This window comes from Psittacula echo (assembly GCF_963264785.1).
Source record: "Psittacula echo genome assembly, chromosome: 3".
Classification (NCBI taxonomy): Eukaryota; Metazoa; Chordata; class Aves; order Psittaciformes; family Psittacidae; genus Psittacula; species Psittacula echo.
In genome coordinates, this window is record NC_137736.1 from 61,162,713 (window position 1) to 61,184,855 (window position 22,143).

The 22,143-nt window shown below is 41.6% G+C and overlaps 1 protein-coding gene across 1 annotated transcript in view; it reads left to right on the forward strand.

Moving 5' to 3' along the window:
• Positions 1-1,774: 1,774 nt before the first annotated feature.
• Positions 1,775-22,143, forward strand: part of SLC9A2 (solute carrier family 9 member A2) — a gene marked incomplete at its 5' end in the record, with an annotated part of 33,569 nt that continues 13,200 nt past the window's right edge. Inside the window, 5 exons of the mRNA XM_080613803.1 lie at positions 1,775-2,057; positions 7,618-8,081; positions 13,756-14,006; positions 19,218-19,435; positions 20,579-20,781. Coding sequence (XP_080469929.1) covers positions 1,775-2,057; positions 7,618-8,081; positions 13,756-14,006; positions 19,218-19,435; positions 20,579-20,781 — 1,419 coding nt within the window. The remainder of the gene's footprint in view (positions 2,058-7,617; positions 8,082-13,755; positions 14,007-19,217; positions 19,436-20,578; positions 20,782-22,143) is intronic.

Consider the following 22,143-nt stretch of genomic DNA (forward strand, 5'->3'; position numbering starts at 1 on the left):
TAACTCCCTACAGAAACTGTAGCCACTGGTTACTTTTTGCCATTTGAGGAAAAAAGGAGAGCTCCTACTACCTGCTTGAGGTTTATTTGAAGTCAAGAAAGACATGCTTTGCTATAGAGGCATGCAGAATAATATGCTATAAAGATTTTATGAGTTTGAGCTTTGGAATACTGTCTTACTCATGAGTAGTGAAGTCATGAGTAAATCGTGGGTGAGATTCCATTCTTTCAGGAAATACAGAAAGCTGGTGCTCAGCAGTATCTGATGGAAGCAGAACCTAGAGCCTTCAGGAACAGGATTTTGCCAATCACATGTTCAATATTGGCAACATACATCCACATACACATGTAAATACATTATTAGTAATATATTTATATACGCACACATAAGAATATATGTACGAACACGTATGTTTATACAGTGTGTTATTTTAACTCTCTGAATTAACAGAATGTAAATCTCATAATTAACACGAACAGGATTGTGCCTATCACGTATTTGATAGGCGGCAATATATGGGTACCATATATGCATATACTATATATTATGTAATACTATATTACGTAATATAGGATGTATTATTTATCATCTATTATACAGTATATGATATTGTATGCATGTATATACATATATATAAACCTATATACATGTATGTATACAGTTAGCTCTTTTCACTCTCAAAATTAACAGAATTTAACGCATTTAGCTCCAACCATTAACTCTATATATTTATATATTAAATATATATCTATACTTAACACTAACTAATTAGTGGGAACAGAATATTGTCTTTCATATATTTGGTAACAGCACTTTTCCTGTATTTGGTAATGGCAACATCTACATCTATATCTGCATCTACATCTATATACATATGTATGTCTATACATGTGTAAAAGCATGTAAAATTTCTTTATTAAAATCTTTATTAAAATACATCTACAGATCCATATATATACACACATTCAGACATAGGTGTATATATATACACATACACGCCTATATAGACTATGTCTATATTAGATATATAAGATATATTATTATAATTATATTATAATATATAATAATAAGATATATTATTTATACGTAAGTATAAAGAGACTATATCTAATGGTTATCTAATATATATATCTCTGTATATAGAGACTATATCTAAGCTACTTCTAGATAAATGTATACAGAGACTATATAGGCATGTAGGTATATGCATATACAGGCGTGTACCTATCCACGCAGAGTGTGTTAACTCTCTGAGTTGGTTTGTGAATACAAATCTATACATAAGTATGTGCGTTTATATGACCGCACACAAATCTCTTTTAAGGCACTTTGCAGAGGCAGGAGTACGCTCGGGCAGTGGCTGCAATTCGCAGGCCCGTTCCTCTCCGCATGTACCGGGGGGTAGGAGCCGGTGCCTGCGTGCCAGAACACCCCTCGGCGCCGGCCCTTATCCGGCCCGAGTACCTGCCTGCGGCCGGGACTCGGCCCGCGCCCGGCGCCCCCGCGGCCTCCGACACCGGCCAAGGACAGGGGTGGGCGGCGGCGGGGCCGGTTCGAGGCTTTGCCCCGCGGGGGCGGCCCCGGGGGCGGCCCAGGGGGGAGCGGGACGCCGCGGGCGGCCGGCGGCGCCGGGCCTGGCCTCGCCCAGTCACCGGGGAGGAGGCGGAGCCGGCGGGGCCGCAGCGGCGACAGGTGCCCGCGGCGGCGGGATGGTGGCGGCGGCCGACGCGGGGCCGTAGGGCAGCGGCGCGTCGGTCCCGGGAGCGGGGAGGCCATGGGCAGACGCGGCGGCCCCCCGTACCCTGCCGCGCCTCGGCCGCCGGCGCTGGCGCTGGTGCCGGTGCTAGCGGTGCTAGCGGCCGGGGCGGCGGAGGCAAGGGCCACCTCGGAGAGCCATCTGCCCGGCGCCTCGGCAGTGGGCACCGGCACCCCTCCGAGCCCCAGCGGCACCACTTTCGAGGAGACGCGGCTCCATGTCTTCACCCTGGACTACCCCCACGTGCAAATCCCCTTCGAAATCACGCTGTGGATCCTGCTGGCCTCCCTCGCCAAGATCGGTGAGCGGGGCCGTCGGGCGACTCTCCTGCTTTCCCTCCCTCCCTGCTTTCCTCTATCCTCCCCGGCCGGCAGCGGCAGCCGGTCCGGTGCGGTCCGTGTCCGGGTGTGGAGCTGGAGTGTGATGCTCTGCGGGGAGCGGGATGCCCGGGCGTGATTTGGCTGGTAGGAAACCGGGTTTTCTCGGTTAGGGAACGCGCGGGGGAGAAAAGAGATTCCCTCCAGCCCTCTGCGGCAAAGCGTAAACCCCGGGCTATAGAAGACTCTACACCTCAGCGCTCACCCCGTGCGCCTCTGCCTTTTCCTTGAGCTGTCATTTGAGCACTGTCTTCTTTTTCTTAAAATAACGCCGCATATAGTAATACTTTAAGAACAGAGGAAGCAGATCGATGCAAAGCAAATGTTTATGAGGATAGATAAGTCTCCCTGTCCTACCTTCCCACCATTCACTTATGTCCCGAAAAAGACAAAAAAAGACAGCACTGCATGAGTAAGGAAGGCCACCTCTTCCCTCATGTGGAAAATATTTGTATTGCATAGTTTCACTGTGTTTTGTGCAGCTTATATATAATGTTTTTAATTAGCTTTCTATGCTCCAAACAGAAACATGAGTACAATGTAATCATCTAAAGAATGGCAGGTAATGGCGTACTAGAGAGCTATTTAAAAATTGGCGCATCTCTGTAAGTGATGAACTTTGTATCTTACCTAGAAAGTAATCTTAACGTAAGAAATAAAGGTGTGGGAGCAACAACGACAAAAAGGTTTACTCATACTACGGTTGTTTGATTCAGGACTCTGATTTTGCAGTGGAGAGTAGAGTTCCATAAAAAATTATGATCATACTCACTCTGATAAAACAATTCCATAAAACATGCAACCTTGACTTCTGATGATAGTGATATTTAAATAGACTGTGTCACATTCTGGTTAGTGATCAGGTAATTAGGATTCTGCAAGAAGAAAGATTTGTACCAACCTCCTGTCATGGCTGGTGCTGTAGTTGGGGGCCTGATCCTCTATACAAACAGCATGCTATGGCTTTACTACTTTCTGCAGAAATGTTGCATGTTGCTCCTATTAAGGATACATGTATCTTGATACATGTATCATAACACATTGAAGATGCATGCTTAGTCCTGAGCATGTATTTAGGTGTTTGCAAATCAGAACATCATATACTCAAGTATGTCATGGACTCTAGTAGCCAGAAAATACTGAGTTTGTTAAAGAACTTAACCAGCTGAGTATTGTAAAATTGCTCTGGCTTCTGAGTATAGATACAGCAAGAACATTTGAGTAAGCTAAGACTAGTGAAAAAAATTTGGTTTATTAAAGATTCCAGGGAAGCAATTTGAAACATGTAGACACACAGACATACACAATAGTATATAATTTCTGTAGGACTGTATTTTCTAACTATTATATTTCATAAGTGCATAGGCACCTAACAAGTAAAAGAAAATAAAAGAAGTTACTTGACAACTTTCATTTTCTGATCTGGCTGCAATGCAGTAAACAAGCAAACAGCACAGATGAGGAAAAAGTGCATATACCGTTTAAATCCCTTCAGTTGTACCGAACTAAACCTAATGTGGCTAATCTAGGGCATGCTGCTAGAAGTGTGCATGCGCTAGCCAATGAGGGATGGATACAGGAGAGGCCCTGGGTGTGGCAGTGCTCGGCTTTGCCACACCTATCTGAAGGCACCCTAACTCGGGGACTGGAATTAGGAACATCCAGTTCTTTCTCCTGGAGCTCTGTCTGTGATTCCTTATCCAGTGAGTGCATCAGGTAAACCTTCCCAGGACAGACGTGCTCCTAAGCCACATTCCTACAGCATCGATTTTTCACTTGCTTGTGCTTTGTTTTGTACTGCAGGTAGCCCCGATGGGCAGTTCTCTAACCACCAAGATACAGAAATGTAGTTCTGCTACCTCCTACTGTGTTACAAGGAGTGGGCCGTGTGTCTCCATTCAGAGGGATGGAGGGGAGTTTTCCAGCCCATCTCACTGCCTAGAGCCCCAAGAGAGGGGCCCTGTGAGAGAGGAGGCTCTCCAGAGCATTCCTTTCGCCAGCTTTTCCTGCTGGGTAGCACTGGCATCTCACCCCTCATGCCAAGCAGCATGAAATCTACCTCGAGACTCATGCACTGCCCAGGAAACTTTGGTGCTTAATCTGGCATCGCAAATTCCTTTCTGGGGCTAGGCACTAAACTCTTACGCTTGGCACTGCCAAGTAGCAAACCTTTATGAGTGGAGCCCTCAGGTCTTTCCAGCTGCAAAGAGTCCAGAAGATAGGGTCACATTTAGTAACAGCCCCTCACAGTGTGTGAAGGATCCCAAAAAAACCCTTTATCACAGAGCCTGCTTATTGCCTGAAGAGTCTTTTTGAACAAATGTGTTTTTGCAGAAGTGCAGTTTTACTTTAGCTGAAATGTTCCAGCATTTCCTAATTGTTATAGTGGGTTTACCTAAGAGGTTTCTCAGATCCTGGCTGTGATTGTGTCATTGTAGGCTAGGTTTAGAGGGAGCAAGAAAGACAGCATGAGAAAGGAAAACCTGAAGCTGGCAAGCAGAACTTGAACAAGGTACATTTTCGTGAAGATATTAGAAACATGGTGCTTTTTATTCCAGCATAGAACAAGGGCACATTTTGAAATAAATTTTCTAGAAATTGCCGTGAACAAAATTGTTATTTCCTGCTACGTCTACTTATTATCTTATGTGTTGATACAATATAGATGGTATGTTACTCCATGAGTGTATTAAGCGGGACCCAGTGCCCCCAGAATATGCTGCAGTGTCTAGGCAGTGAGACTAGCCTACTTACCTCCCAGTTTTGCTTAATTCTTGTGCTAACTGATCTAGCCGATCCAGATTCCCATCACATCTACATTTAATCACAAATGCACAATTAGGAGTGTTTCTTCTGGGAACTGAGCTGATATCCTTCCAACACTTCTCTCCTTAAAAATGGCTTAAGCTGTTCAGAGGGCCCTTAGAAAACTCCTTTGTAATCAGAAATACAGATCTGAGTGGCATTTCCAGCATCAGACAGCACTGGATTTCACCCAAGAAGTAAGATACCAGAACTCTGCAGACTTTTAGCTTGAAGAATATTGAACTTGCATTTTAGGCAAATCGTCTTCTGCCCAAAGGCCTGAGGGTAAGCATCTTCCATGCTGTTGAAGCTGGGTCACTGCATGGACAGGAGCCCCAGAACAGGGTCACAAGACTGGAAAGTAGTTGTAGTCCTGGGTTCAGCATAAAAGCCTGAGTTTTCATGTACTGCAGGTGCTTGTGACCTAGGTGCTTGTGACCACGTGGCTGCTCCTAGGATGCTTGTGAACACGTGGCTGTAGATCTTTCAGAGCAGGGAAGATGTCCCTCATCTTGCAGGGCACCTGAGTCTGATGGATGTGCACTGGATTCTAAATCCAGCTCTCTGGCCTTAAATAGGAAACCACAGCCTCTCCCTGATCACCTCTGAATGCTTTGCATGGAGGCAGGCAGTCTTTCAGGAGTTCTACTGCTGCTTACATGGATAAAAAGCACATTTAATTTAGTGGGAGCCTTTCCGTTACCTTTAAAGTTGAGGTGGAGTCACAAAAGTTCCAAGAGGGTATGAACTTTTCAAAGAGTGATTTGTAAAGAAGAAAAGAAAAAGATTTTTATTTTTATATTCTCAATAGCCATTTCATTGCCATTGTGTTCCAACTGGATGGGACAGTGTTTGCTTACATTAAAAGCTGCTTTTAAAAAATCTCCTCCTCTTCAGTTTTTATGGAGAAAATGATTTAAGGTATTTTGAAGGGCTTAAAAAAACTTTTGGTAAAATCTGTTTACTCAGGGGAAACTTCAGTCACTGTATTGGAAATTTTGGCATCCTGCCACTGCAGAAACTGAGGCAAACCATAAAATTTTTTTGTGGAAGTGGCTGAAAGGTGAAAAGTCAAGTCTTAAACTCAAATTCTTGTATTTCCAGGGTCATTGGCTGTTCTGCCAATATAGGATATTGGTGATTCTGATTTTGAAGAATGACAGAGAATTTGGCAGTCCTTCTAATGAGTCACATAGGCCGTGTTTCTATATATTGAAAAGCAGTCTGTGTTAATCCAGAAAGGAAGGAAATGCAGCTTGAACTGCTTACTTTTTAAAATAGCTTTAATAGTTGTAAGATACACAAGTCAAAAACCTGTAGATTAAAACAGCTTTCCCCTTGGTCCTTCCTAACCATTTGTTTTGGCTGGTAGTAAGCTCAGGCTTTCTTTTACTTGGAAGAAATCTCTGATGAAAGGAGAATTAACAAAATAGGTGTTACGAGATACAGAAGCCTGAAATTGGGAAACTAGATGTGAACTGTACCAAGCTTACACTGGTTTAACTGTTTCCACGACAGGTGTGATTTTTACTGAAATAGTTTTACTGAAATAGATGCCCGTTATTACCACACCCAGTGTTTCCACGCAGCTCTCATTTAAAATGATTTAAATGCTTTTTAGTTAGGCAGGAATTGTGGGATCTTGTGGGTGTGGATAGTTTTCTATATAATTATGTGGGCCAAATATAGATAAGGAGGAGCCTGGAAAAGATTGGCATCGCCAAGATCTGGAATGTGACCTTGGTGCATGAGGTTCATCATTCCATTAGATTGGCCAGAGTAAGGTCCTTCAAAACTTACCCCATTCATTACCAAAATTATCCTTACAACAGCCAACTTTTACAAGTAGAGAGAATCTTTAAATCAAAGCTGCATAGCTTTGACAGTTTTAGTAGGCTAAGGAACATTCAACCGTTAAGTCCTCATTCAGAACCTTTTTTCAATTCTTGTTTTTCAATACTTTCGCACAGATTTTTATGAGAGACTCCTGACACTTCTAGAATGAATATAATACGGAAGAATGAGCATAATAACGTAGGCTACAGCTTATTGTCACTTTATGGAAAACATGCTGCTTCTCGTGAAATTAATTTGGAGATGCCTCTAAAATTAGAAAAATTATGTTTGTAAATGCTTCCTCGTGGTGGCTGGGGAAGTGACCATGGGTGACTGGGTGCAGGTCACATGTGCTAGTTCCCCTCCCTAGCTTTGAGACTCTAAAAGACTTCTAAAAATGAAATTAATGTACTTTTTAAACTCCTTTGTGAAGCTGCGCATGGAGGAAGGGATGGTTTGCAGGAGTATTTTTTTCCTGTATCTAGATGTAGTTTGCCCTAGAAAGTGTTTGGATTGTGTTTCTGGAGGATTCCACATTACAAAACACCCACACTTCCACAAACAGAACACTTGCGCAGAGTTGCTTCAGCCAACTTAGCTAATAAATGGAACGTCTGTCTACTAAATTGTCTCTCCACCAGATTAACTGAATTAACTATCCTAGCCAACATATTTGCCTTGACCTGTTGTGGCTGTCCAGTTCAGTCTTTGCAGTGAGAATGAAATTGCTCTGTGATTGGTGCTTGTTTACGATAGAAGCTAAGGTAACAGAATCCAGAATAATCTTTTTGGATTCTGTATAAATAATCATTTCACTTTCTTGCGTTTGAATTTCCTTTGAAGGCTTTCATCTCTATCACAAGTTGCCCTCAATTGTACCTGAAAGCTGTCTCCTTATTCTTGTTGGATTGCTTCTTGGTGGGATTATTTTTGGAGCAGAGGAGAAGTCCCCACCTGTAATGAGCAGTGATGTTTTTTTCTTGTATCTTTTACCACCCATTGTACTCGATGCTGGATATTTTATGCCAACTCGTCTTTTCTTTGAGAACTTTGGTACCATATTCTGGTATGCTGTGGTGGGCACGCTCTGGAATGCTATCGGCATTGGGATGTCACTTTATGGAATTTGCCAGATCAGTGCGTTTGGTTTGACTGATATCACACTGCTGCAGAATTTGCTCTTTGGCAGCCTCATTTCAGCTGTGGATCCCGTGGCGGTGTTAGCCGTTTTTGAAAATATTCATGTCAATGAGCAGCTTTACATCCTGGTGTTTGGAGAGTCTTTGCTGAATGATGCTATCACTGTGGTAAGTTACTTGATAAATGATTAGTTGATAAAAATGATAAATGATTAGTTGATAAAAATGATAAATGATTAGTTGATAAAAATGATAAATGATTGTTTGCATGCCACTCCATTATATCTCTTTGTATTTGGTTATTACAGTTTGCTAATAGGCTGAAGTCAAGGAGTGCTAATGTATTTATGTAATTCTCTAAACTTCAGATTTAGAAAGTCTGGTCGTTTTACTACACCAGAGTAATGTGTAATGGTAGCATATTTACTCTACAGATTTTGCTACCTGATCTCTTTAGTTTCTGTATCTTTGAATTCTGTTACTTCTGTAAAGTGAAACTGGAGGTTTTCCTCACCTGCAGAAATGTCTTTGGACAACAGAGGGAAAAGGCACAATGTGGGGTGTCCCAGCATGTTCACAGGAGAATGGGCAAATCATTGAGATGATGCAGGACACAGTTTTGCATCTGCCTGTCCAGTTGGAAGTACGCAGAGACTACCAATACATTTCTCACAGGCTATAGATGAGATAGGACAGCCATCTGGAAGCAGTAATTTCTAATCATTAACTAGCTGAACATGGTTTGTGGTTCTGACCTAAGGGCATCAATCTTCACATTCCATTAACACCCCAGTGCCCCTTATTTGTACCTGATGACAACATGTCTTGGACATTACTCCCATTTATCCATGCCTTACTTGAAAACCTGCCCATGACAGCTATGTCCTGGCATGCTTTCTGTTTTGTGGGACATGGAGATTCAGTTTTTCATATGCCAGAAGGATCAGAAAGATTTATTAATTGGGTCCGCACCTTCTCTGTCTCTGGCACTCGTTTCTTCATCCTGTTCTATTCTATGTGCTGTTGTCCTTCAATTTTCCCTTTTTCCAGGACTTTGTCTCACGTGCTTGACACATGTATATCTCATCCTTTAATGTGAGCCTTTGTACTGACCATTTCTTGTTTGCCCGTGGGAGTACTGTTTGTTGGGAGTACTGTTTTTTTTCACTTTGGCTTCATGTTGTACCTGATTCTCTTGCTATCCAGTCATCTGAATCACTTCTTCTCTTAGGGGCTTGCCTTAATTCTAGCTTTTCTCTCTAGCTTAAACAGCTGAAACTTCCTGCCATTATTAAGCTGGTACTTAAGCCAGTCCTGAAAATTAGTGAATGTAAATGACAAGTTTCAAAAGGCTTATCAGTTCAGCCATGGCTGTGTCTACTCACTCCTAATGGCCACTTCTGTGGTGGAACTCTTCATACACGTTTTTCTGGGGGAAGAAGGTCTGGTTTTATGTGAATGTAAAACTTTTTTTTTTTTTGGTGCATGTGTATATTTTTCCAACCAAAATAACTTTTTTCCAATCGCAGAAATCAGTCACCTTTCCACTGGAGCAGCAGTTAATCCAGCAGGATTTGCTAGGAAAACACTGCATCTTGATGATGGAATTATTCATGCATGCCATAACTCAATGACAAATTACTCCAAAACACCATTTTTATAGGTGCTGGCATAGCAATTTAATAATCATGATGCATGGCTTTCCAGTAGGTGTCATTACTGCCTTCTTTGGAGGTAGTCCTTTCTGATGGCACGCTTGCCCAGATGCCCTAGCACAGAGGTGGTACTCTGAGGAGTCTGTACAGAGCCAGCCCAGTAATGCACTGGCCATGCATATATTCATGAGGGAGTGAAAGGAATTTAGAGTACCTTTGGTCTTACTTCCTAGCTATCACTTAAAGGTAGGACTTGGCAGAAGATCAAGTGGTTTCCACATGCTAAGCAGTGGTCTGCTAATGGTTCCTTGTTATGATTTTGCGCACCTGCAATCATGTGATTATACTTAGAACATGATCCAGGCTGTCACACAGATTGCCCATGGGGTGTCCTTAAAAGACCTGGCACCCCCTGCCCATAGCAGTGCTGCCAGACCAGTCCTTGCTGCCAGAGTTACTCAGCTATCTGCTCAAAGAAGATGCTGTTTTGTAAATACTGCCTCTTTATTTGCCCTTGTTGTGTTACTGGAACAGCTGATAAAACCAGCTAGAAGGAAGAGTGCAGAACCTTCCAGCTTTTGTCTGCTGGAGCCCTTGAATTCCACCTACCCTGGCAGGTGGCTCCAGTGTGATTCAGAGGCAAAGCAGGAGCTGGGATGAATGCGGGCAGGCCATCCACAGAAACTGCCTAATGCCTACAGCCACTGCAGTATCAAAAAACCCAGGGGCTGCACAGATGGGCAGTGCAGAACAGTGTGGCTTTAGTAAACATGCTTTTGAAATACTTTAAGCCCTTCTTCCTCCTATTCGCTTGCACTGCCCTGCTGCTCCTAATAAAAGCTTTTATTAGGATAGCAGTGTCATCTGTGCTTTCTCTTTTCAGAAAACGTACTACCACACCTGCATTTTAGGTACAAAGTGAGGTGTGTTTTCTTAGGGATCTCAGCTCTTCCGTGTTTCTCAGGTGGTCTTTCATGCCTGGTAGTTTTTGTGATATGCCTGTGCATTTGAACAATCCTTATTCCCCACTGATGGAATTTTGGAGCTTGAATTTGGCTGAGGACAATGCTTGCTAGTTGGCTTCATGTTCAGAGTTGGTGCGTTAGCGAAAGACTTGGTCAGTAATAACTAACACAGTGATATTAAATGGCAAGATCATGTTTTGGAGTGGAGTGTTAGCAGTTCAAATTCCAGTTCTAGGTTTAAAATCACAAAGAAGGAGCCAGTGTAATTACAATAATATTATTCCCATGTTAGAAAACATTACAGCAGTGCGCTGTATTCTGCGTCTGCTGAAAACATTATTTTTAGAGTGCTTTAAAGTAATTTCAAAATGAAAAACTAATATCTGAGAGCTGATGAAAATAAGCAATTAGTGTCTAGGTAGAGCAGAGATAGTGTGAGACAAGATTAAAAAGTGATTGTCGACTAATACTTCTTGGTGTAACCTTCAGTGAGTTCAGCTGAAGAATGATGAGTAAATGCAAATCTTGAGCCTGGAAAAAAACCCGATGTTCTCAGAATAAATGCACTTCAAATTGTGACGAGAGTTGATGTTAACTCACCTGAAAGTTTAGAGAGGGCTGTAAAACTGAACTGCCATAGAGTAAAAGGGAAGTGAGCCTGATTTTTATCTCATTTACAGCAATGTAAATAAAAACCAATAGGAACGAGAATAAAATCATGTTCATGACGTTCCATAGTCTTAGCTGCTGCTTCTGTCATGATGGTCTGGTTTTGATCCGAGATACAAAAGAGAACATTGCTTTTCTTCTGTCAAATAATTTACGACAGCAGATTTGAGATTTATGGAGATGTCTGCATGTGGACACAACAGGCTCCATTCTGTTCGCAGGGTGAATACTTTGCTGTGAGGTTGAAGTGACGTTATGGAAAGGCTGTTGCTTGAGTAGATCAAAATTGTATGCTTCTTTACAAGCAGCTCTCAGTGGCCTTATTTTGGACTTTTTTTTGCCTTTATATATATTTATATAGTTACTTTTTTAAATATAAAAAAGGCTGCTTAAAACTCCGCTTAAAGAAAATAATAGTCTTCCATGATGCATACCAAGGAAGTATTCTGCCAGGTCAAATTCTCTAGATGTGTTGAAGAAAAACGTAACTCTGGGGTGGTCCCAAGTTTCAGCAAGTAACTCAGGGGAACTCCTCTCATTGCAAACAATGCAACTCAACAGTATTTTTTCTTTAGTCTATGATTCAAGTCATCCTGGGAGCCTGTGGACTGAGAGGTCCTTGTAAAGGGACCAACAAAGGCACACCTGTTGCCAGTAGGTTTAATTCTGGGATGCTTAATGCAAATCCATAAGGCCCACAAATCAAAACGAGGTGGAAAACCAGCATAGCCTATGACATTACTTTCCTGTCCTGCACAGGATGTAGTAAGAAGGAACAGGGCAAAAAAAACATGAGTCTGCCTCAGAGCAGCAAGGTGAAGGGGTTTGTGCAGGTGAAAAAGGACACTACGCCCAGCTGTACTTGTCCTGAGGGCATCATTGTTATCAATTAAATAGTTCATGCTCCTGCTCTTGTCCTGTTTGTTGCTTTGTAATGAAAATGACTGGTGGCCATGCTGCGTTTGGTTTAACCTTTTTCCATGCTTGCTCTGGAGTATGTTTTTTCTTTTCTTTTTCAGTTCCTTCCTTTCACTTAGCCCAAAGGACCCATAATAGGCCATGCCTTTGCAGTAATCTATAGTGAGAACTTTTACCTCTGTAAGACCAATTTTGGCCAAGAAGAGCCGCACAACTTACTTTCTGTCACGTGAGAGAGAACAAGACTGAAAACATGACAAATCCTTCCCAGTGACTATTCAAACACCTACATTGTTGGCACAATGCAAGTACTGATAAAACATTGTTCTCTCAAATGCCATTTCTGATAAAGAAAATTCTTAGGTTTACTAAGAAGTCCAGAAAGAAAGTGGAGGTTTAACTCCTGCAAGCTGTCCAAGACGTTTGAAGTGGTTATTGTGACCACAGTGGCTTACCCTGTGAACCCACTGTGACATGAACAAGTGCCTACGACCAAGCTTAAATCTGTAGAAGTGACCTACGTAGCCATCACAGTGTCTTATGGCTAGGATCATACATGCAGCACCAGGCAATGCTTAAATCTCCCAAATAAGTCTGCAGATGGGGAGACCCTTTAAGGTTTCTTTAAGAGTAACTGATTCCATTGTTGTCTGTGTTGTAGTAACTGAAATACTTGATATTAGAGAAATGTGGACTTCACATGTGTAAACCATTAAGGCTGTCTGGCTAAGAAATTATGGTAATCCCGTGGACTCTGTTTTGGAGGATGGTTACAAACACTTTGAAAATTAAACTGGGGAAACACATAGTAACAGGTCTTTTAATAGGAACTAAATCCCAATCTCTAGAAGAAATCTAAAGTTCAAAAAGTCTTTGAACTATTGGATTCCTAGTGGTTAATTAGGAATTAGTTAATTAATAAGAAATTAATTAGAGAAAGTGTACTTCATGGATGCCGTGTTTCTTGTTTCATGTTTCTTGTATTCCTTGGGGTGGCCACTGTCCATTATCTCTCTACCTCACCCCATGCCAGATGAATCTGTATGGTTCAGTTAAGTTCTGCAGCTCTCAATGTCTTATGTGGATCAAAATAATCTGAAAAGAACTTGATTTCTTGATTTTTCACTGATTATGGAACTGTATTTTTTCCTTTTTTTATTTTTTGTTTTATTTTTATTTTAATCTGGAGAAAGTCTGAAATGGCCATTTGTGGAGAAATTAGAAGATCTGCAAATAAATGGTTTTAAAGAAAGATTAGATAGATCTATGCTCCTGGCCTGCAGAATGGCATGGGTTAAGAAACCATCTGCAAAAAATGGGAATAATTATATTTACCCTTCTTTGTGGACAGTGCCTTGGGTGACACGGTTTAATGAGAGGTGTCCCTGCCCATGGCAGGAGGGTTGGAACTAGATGATCTTAAGGTCCTTTCCAACCCTGACTATTCTATGATTCTATATCTCCCTGATATTTATGGTGGACAAGTAATACGCCAGAGGTAAACAACAGCCTATCTTAAAAGTGAACTCAAGATAGATAGAAAAATTCAAAATTCAACATTGAAGCAGAGGAGTGTAAAAGCATAAGGGGAACGTAAAAGTTCAGAAACATAATGTGCTTTCTTTTTCCTCATAGGTCCTGTACAATTTGTTCAAGTCTTTCTGCCAGATGCACACAATTAAGGTTATTGACATATTCGCTGGGATTGCTAACTTCTTTATAGTGGGGATCGGTGGAGTATTGATTGGAATCCTTTTGGGATTTGTAGCAGCCTTTACCACCCGTTTCACCCATAAAATCCGAGTGATTGAGCCACTCTTTGTCTTCCTATACAGTTACTTGTCATACATAACAGCTGAAATGTTTCATCTCTCAGGCATCATGGCGTAAGTACCCCAAACTTCAGTACTAATAGTACTCAAGTACGAATGTCAAAGGAGATTGCAGAGTGGTCCAGGTTTTGCAACCTTTGCCATATGGCATCATTCCACCATGCATAGCAGTGATGCTGGCTTGAGGATTTCCGGCCTGTCCCCTCCTGCTTCCATCCCATTTTCTTGGCTTGCCACCACACCAGCTGTGTCACTAAAACTGGTCATGGCATCACACCATAAACCATATCTTTGAAATGCTCCAAGTTAAAAATAATCCCTTGTATTTTCAGTGGGATTATTCTTAAATCAGTTTGGTGACCTGTGTCCTCATGTGACCCTACAACTAGTCATAAGGGCATGGCTGAGGGGTAGCCCACAGTGATGTAGGGGCAACGATGACTGGGAGGGAGTGGGAGTGGTTGTTGGGAACTTTGTGAACTGGCTTCACTTCTGATGCCATTGTGAAACTACATATTGTGAAACTACGTCTTAACACTTAGTCATGTGAGCATCCAGTAAGTACCATTCAATGAAGACAATATATATATATCATTAAGGCAAACTCCTGCTGGATTGCAAGCACAGTAAGGATTGAGTGAATGTAAAATTTCCGGAGTCTAGTCCTATGGTGATATAACCCTTTAGTTTAGTATCTTGATACGTGTGCCTGTGTGTTACAATGCTCTCTCTACACATCATTATGTATAAAATAATATTATTCTTCCCACTTCCAACAGATAAAAATATTTTCACTCCTGTTTTTTCACTCCTGGGCTTCAGTCAAGAGAGAGTACAGCCTCTACCTTGGTGCTGTTTATACTGTAACAACCTCAACTTTAGAAAGAGCCTTTATGACATTTGATATACTTAAATGGTTTGCTCTAATTCCAAGTAATATTTTTAAAGGCCAACCTTCTTCAATGATTTTGTATTGTTCTAGTGGCAAATATGAGTCATTCGGGAATTAGGAACATCGCTTTTTAAGAAAACTCAGATGTTACTTCTGAGTATCAGTAATACTGATAATACCTTACCTGATGATTATCTTTTAGGAAAGCGAATGACAGGTTTGGTATCATAGACGTGCCAGTATAAGGTTTTCTGGGAGGGGGAAGCAATTTATATGGATATTTACAGCTGATGATTTCAGTGGTATAAAAATAGAGCTGTGCCGTGAAACGAGAGGGGTTAGCACTAGAATATAAGTAAAGAGCTAAAGATTGCATGGGTTTTTTTCTCTGATATAAGTCTAAATACAGCAACATATGCATCCACTTTGACCAAGCTCATAAATGTGCCATCTCTTTCCCTAGCTTCTATTCATAGCATTTGTGTGGTTTCTAGTTTCCTCCACTTCTTAAGTCAAATGTCCTTGACATCCTATGATCAAATACTTAAAGGGCTTCTAAACCAAAAACGTGTGGCTAAATTGTACATGGAAAAAGATTGTGGCAGTGTGCATGATAATACTGATTTGGACATGCTGCACCCAGGATACAATGGAAGGGGCACACCGGGTCAGCTGGTGGGTCAGTGGACCCACTGCATACCAGTGCCTGCAACCAGCATGCTGGTGCTTCCAGTGGCACTAACAACCTAGTCGTTTTCGTTTGTAATCCTGAGTGAGTGCAAAACCGAAAAGGAAACACAAAGTATTTCTTTTCTCTCCAACAGTGCAATAGAAAATAAGTTATCTTTAAAATGTCCTGTACGTTTTTTAACTCTAAATGTGTTTTGTAACAGCTAACAGAGCTGGATACATCAGTAATACCTTATGGGGGAGCAGGAAGGGCTCTCTGCAGCCATATAGTGTCTTAGCTGTCAAGAGACGTAAAGCGTGCCCCCTCCCAAAAGTGTTGCCATGCGCCTGTAATCTCTGCATCCACTTGGCGTAAATCTACCCTGTGCTTTTCACATTTCAGTGGGCTTTGAACTGCAGAGAATATTTTGCTCTGTGTCACAGTACAACATGCATCAGTATTGAGTTCCCTGTCGTTTTCTGCAGTGAGTGACTCACGGCAGGATTCCTTGGGACTGACTTCAAAGTCAGTTCTTCTTTGAGCATGTAGTTGGACCGAATGACCTTGGAGCGTCCCTTACAACCCAGATTGTTTATTCATTATATGCTTCTGTGGCCTTTTATAGTTCAGCCTATAGGGAATAATTGCCTGATCTCCCCTTTCTCACCCATATCCACATAAGTCTGTTAAACTACTGATTCCCACTTCCTGCATTAGTAGGTTTGTAAAGATACTCAGCAAGATCTTGTGGTTACATGTTGTACCATACTTTAGGGGGAGAATATGAGCAGGAATGTAGAGTGTTACCAAATAAGAAAGATAGATACACCAAGTGGAAGTATAAATTCACTGGCAGAGGAGCAGCGGGGAATGTAAGGTGCTTGTCCCTCTTCTGATACGTCTGTGTACTCATTCTGAGGACAAAGAATTCCTGAAGCATCCCTGTACAACCCCAGCACCAGGTTACCTGGCTGAAATAGTGAAGGTACTGAACCATGTCCCTGTGAGCTGCAGTGAGAAAATCCTTTTCTGAAAGAGAGGAAAGAGCTTCTACTGTAATTAGAGCCAGGTTTGAATCAGGATCGGAGGTGTAAAACATACAGATGTGACTCTGAACTTTATTTGCTTGCTTGCATTTCTAATTACAATGCTGCATTTTCTGCTTACTAATTTCTCATAAAGGCTGTGATGCAGCAAAACTAATAATATATGTTCCTTTTTTTTTTTTTTTTTTCCATTTGCAACAGTGAATTAGCAGGCTGAAAGGAACGAACATTGAAACTACTGTAAGTTTAGTAGGTCAAGGAAACTTGAGGATTGAACCCAGTGGCCTAGTTTATTGCAGTCATGACAGAAACTGTACTGTTTGCACAGGAGGACTTCTATTCTTCAGAAGCACAGAAAGTTGCAGGTTAACTGCAACTGTTTCCCCCCCCCCTCCCCCCCATTGTTGACCAAGGCAACTACCTCAGGTCACAGAAGTAGAAGCCACAATTAATGTATGTGGTTAAGAAATGTAAAATAAAACACACCTAAGCTTTTGTTTTGATTATGGTGATAGTAAAAATTTAGTTTGGGAAGAACGCATTATAATAATGTACATAAAATCTTGCATATTCAGAGAAATTGATTTTATATTAGGCTCTAACAGTATACTGCCATATTATTTTCAAATTGAAGAGAATTCAACAGGGTTAGGGTTTTTTTTTCTCATGTAAATTAGTACTCTGAAGAGATACCAGACTCATAAAGGGAGCAGTGATTAGCTGTGGAATTTTACTTAACTGAAGAGTAACAAAGAATGTACAGCACTATTTGTTATACGGCTGAACCAATTCATCAATTAGATAACAGTAATTTAATGAATGCAAAATGTGTCTGAAAATAATATTGTAAGAGTGTTGTCCCTTTAAATTCTAGTGGTTAAGCATAGTAGATGTTTTAAGTTACAGCTTGCAAGGATCCTGATTAATCTGGTGGCAGATTCTTATCAGACATCTATTTACAGTGTCTCCATTACCTCAGGATCCAAAAACAAACCATGTTTCCCTATTCCGCAAGCTGCGGGGCTTTCCTAAGTGACTATAATAATGAAAAGTATTTATTTTAAAAGCTAATAAATAGTACTGAGCGTTTTGTAGTGCCTTTGATGTAGACCTGACAGCCCTAATGCTTTGGGCAGTGAGCTGCAGCTTTGAGACCCTGAAACTGTGGGTCTGGAAATGGCTGTTTTGCAGCCTGCCCACTACATTCTTGCTGCATTGCATTTGCTACCCCTGCACTTGCCAGCTCCACTGTGTGCACAGTTGGCTGTAGGTAGCTGGGATGCATCAGACTTGTTATACTTGTGCAGATAAGCAGTGCATACACAGGAGAGCTGTCACGACATAAATGGAAATATTTGTAGGTCTATTAGTGCAACCTGTGGCTTGTGAAAAGCTGGTTTGCCACTGAGTGAGTTCTGGACAGTGAAAGTGTTAAGTAGATTTGAGACCCTTCTTTACATACACTTTTGAAGCTGGTCACCAGAGCTATCTGTAAACTGAAGAACCTGGGAATGTTTGACAGCTTCCGGGCTTGGGTGTATGTCCTGCCAAGTCGTCAGTCCTTGCCAGGACAAAATCCATGCATGGCCCAGGTCCTCTCCCGCTTTCTTCCTGACATATGCAGGCACATATGTTTGTGGGATCTATGACAAATACCCAGTTTGGGCAACTGTAAGATAAGAACAAGGAGGAGAGCTGTGAAGAACATTGGCAGTATGTCAGTATTGTCAAAAATGCAGGACCTCTGTTGTCCCAACCACATGCTCAAACTAGAAACATTACCTAAAGCCACTGAGTGTTGCAGGGAGAAAGCTCACATGCTTATCTAACCTGCATCCTTTCTTCTCTGGTGGAACCCATGTTACCATGATGAGCTCTGCTTCCCAGACAGCATGCTACTCTTGGGCCACAGAGGATGTGTGCTCTAAAAGGTCTTTTCCAACCTAAATGATTCTGTGATTCTGTGAAATGCAGATGGGGCTCTGCGATAGTTTAGTCAAGCTTTCCTTCTTCTTAGTCTTGGAGTTTGCCTAGGGTTGGAGCTAGTTTTTGCATGGCAATGGCCATTTTATTTTGTGCTGACTAGATCTGCAGCCGTGTGCAGAGGCAACGCAAACCGTGGCCTAAAGTGGCGGAGGATGGCAAATTATCTGTAGCCTTGCTTTTTAGTTCGCCTGGGAAGAGGAGCTTACTACTGTCACTGTCATTGAGGAGAGGAATGGTTTATTGAGACAGCTGCTAGTGGGAAGTGAGGTAAATTCTGCCCCATGACATGCAATTTTGAGGAACATCCTGTCTGGTGTTCCTCAGCAGCAAAAGAAGCAGCACCCCATTTTCCAGGGCTGCCCCTGGCTCTCCTCAGCTCTGCCTCATTCAAAACACAGAGTTTGTGTGACACCTGCACAGACCATGTGGAGTTAGTATGACAGAACTCCATACCTGATGTCTTCTCAGAAAACTCCCCACTATGGAAAAAAACCCTTGTGCCCAAAACTGTAGGTTCACCAAACCTATATATTTGAGATCGGTTATGGAATAAGTTATGCTTTTGTATTTTAAAGACAGCTATGGAAAAGTGAATAATATTCTGTAGTTATGAGAAAGACAAAAAAAACCCCATTAAAACAGTGAAATACAGGGTAATATTTGTCTTTCAGGATTACAGCTTGTGCCATGACCATGAATAAATATGTGGAAGAAAATGTTTCTCAAAAATCCTATACAACAATAAAGTATTTCATGAAGATGCTGAGCAGTGTCAGTGAAACATTAATCTTCATCTTTATGGGAGTGTCTACAGTTGGAAAGAACCATGAGTGGAACTGGGCCTTCGTTAGCTTCACCCTCCTTTTCTGTTTAATCTGGAGGGCACTAGGTAAGCAATTATCAGTCTATGCGTCAGTATTCTTTTCAAGTGAAACTTTTTACCTCTTCTCAAGTAGAAAATACAAAAAATTGGACAGAGTCCAATCAGCTTATAAGAATGGTTTTCTTATTGGCAATGTGTCCTAGATTGCAGGGTCAACTTCCACCCAAAAATGGAACCCATCAGTTTTGTCCTGACCCTGCCTGTCTAAACTCAGAGGAAGTCTGCTGTGTTTGTACATGCATTAAGTACGTGTGCTTAAATACAGTATATGAATTTTAGTCAATATTTTAAAATATAAGCAAATTTGGCTTAAAAGAATTAGCAGTTGTACAACAATTAAGGCTTATAGGTCTTAAACCTGCCCCTCACCCACATTTCACGTGTAATGATTCAGTCCCTCCATGTGTCAAGGCAGCTCATGCTCTGATCTGCCTCTGCACCCCTACTTCCAGCTCCCAAGTCTCCCTTCAGTGCAGAAATCTGATTTATTTTCCATCATGCACCTGCAACCCCACAATACCTTATGCGGAAAAGCAGCCAAGGAGCCTGACTGCTCCCCTACCTCCTGGACCCCAATCTTTACCTACCTTTATACCTTTTCTCCATTCCACCACGACCCTGGAGTCTTTGCCTTCAGTACACCAGCATGCTCTGGCATCTTTTCCCTCCATCCCCAGTCCTGCATCCTTTTTGTCTATGCAAGTAAAATCAAATAAGTGAATAGAAGTTTTCAGGGTTCAAAGCAGAGATTGATGGAGGTGACAAGCCAAAGGGTTCAAAAGCACCTCAAATCCTATTAAAAGAAAAAAAAAAAGGAGTCTTGGTCTATACTGGCACTGAGAATTATTGCTGTTCTAGAGGTGCAGAATCTAGCAGATAGCTGTCTTGTGGAGATTAATTAGCTCCTTCAGGTCCTAAACCCAGCTGACCGAAAGTGGTTAACTAACTATATGTTTAAGATGATGTTCTGTAAGCATTTAAATTTTTCTTCCATGGTGTTTTCAAGCGTCTGAGTAATACTTAATTCCTTCAATAATATATATGTAAGAAGCAAATAAAGTGTTTTAAAACAAATATTAGCATTGTGGAGGAATTCTGTGTAATTTAATTTACTTTTCTGGTTTGTTTGTTTTTGTTTTTTTCCCTCAGGTGTTTTTGTTCTGACTCAGATCATTAATGTGTTCCGGACAATTCCTCTCACTTTTAAGGACCAATTTATTATTGCCTATGGAGGCCTCCGAGGAGCTATTTGTTTTTCACTTGTATTTCTGCTTCCTCCTGCTGTGTTTCCCAGGAAGAAATTGTTCATCACTGCTGTTATCGTGGTGATATTCTTTACCGTTTTCATTCAGGTAATGCGTTTTCTCTTACAGACTTCTTTCTTGGACAGTTCGTAAATAAGCAGTCGGTAAAAATCCAAATGTACTGGAAGGAACATACTTGAAGGTACTCTCTGTGGTCATAGTTTAAAAGAAAATGCTATGCAGACTGATGACAGGTAGCAAAAGAATGCCAGATATTAAGTACTTGTGCTAACGTGTAAGTAGCATTAAGCATTTAAGATGTTGTGAGGTTGGAGTAGAGATAAAGCATAATCTGGGTGCAGCCCTAGCACTAATTCCTTGTTAGAATATTTAAAGTTATTAATTTCTCAGGAGTTTGTGTTGGATATAGTGCACAGCAAGCAGGGGATTTAAGACACTGAGGGCACTGAGAGATGAACTGGAGTGTTTGAGTCTAGGTGTTAGGCAGTGATGGTGCAAACCAGCTGGACATCCATCCAAAAGTACCAGGTGTGCAGAAGAACGTAAAGAACTGGCCTCTGGTGTCAACGTGGCCATGGAGGCCTGGTCAAGAGTGACCAGGAGAGAGGGAAATGATTGAAACCAGCAAAACGTAGAGGAGGCAAAGCCCCTCAAACAAACATCTCAGAGTAGTCGCTATCCAGAGAGATGAAAGCGATGTGAGGGGTTAGTACATGGAATTACAGTTCTGTGGGAAAAAAGTTTTTAGCCTGTCTTTTAAATGGATAAATGTGCCATGGGAAGTATCTGTGCTTATGCTTGGGAAAGGGGAAAAGGTGGCTGGAGCATCTGGAAATCTGTTGGCTGATCTTAGCATGTAAGCTGCGAAAATTGATTTTGGAGGGTAGAATAATTTAAAATATAGACATAAATGGAATGCGTTATGAAATGCAATATGGTTTACCAAAGGGAAGCCTGATACCATTCTTTAATAAGCCAGTTTATATTCTAGAGTAATCTCATCCAACTTCACTATTGTAAAATCTTTGGGGCAGGGGACTATGTAGGAGATTGTTAGCTTAACTACTCATTAAACTGAGGTTTAGATTGACATTAGGATAATTGTAAAGTGAAATAGGTGTGCTCAGCTCGCACCCTGAAATGCCTGTACACCAATGCATGCAGCATGGGGAATAAGCAGGAGGAGTTAGAAACCTGTGTTCGGTCAGTAGATTATGATCTGGTGGCAATTACAGAGACGTGGTGGGACAGCTCACATGACTGGAATGTGCTCATAGATGGCTATGTCCTTTTCAGGAAAGATAGGCCAGCCAGGCGAGGTGGCGGAGTTGCTCTTTACCTGAGAGAGCATCTACAATGTACTGAGTACTGTCCTGGCACAGATGAGGAGCAGGTTGAGAGTCTATGGGTGAGAATTAAGGGGCAGGCTGGCACGGGTGATACTGTTGT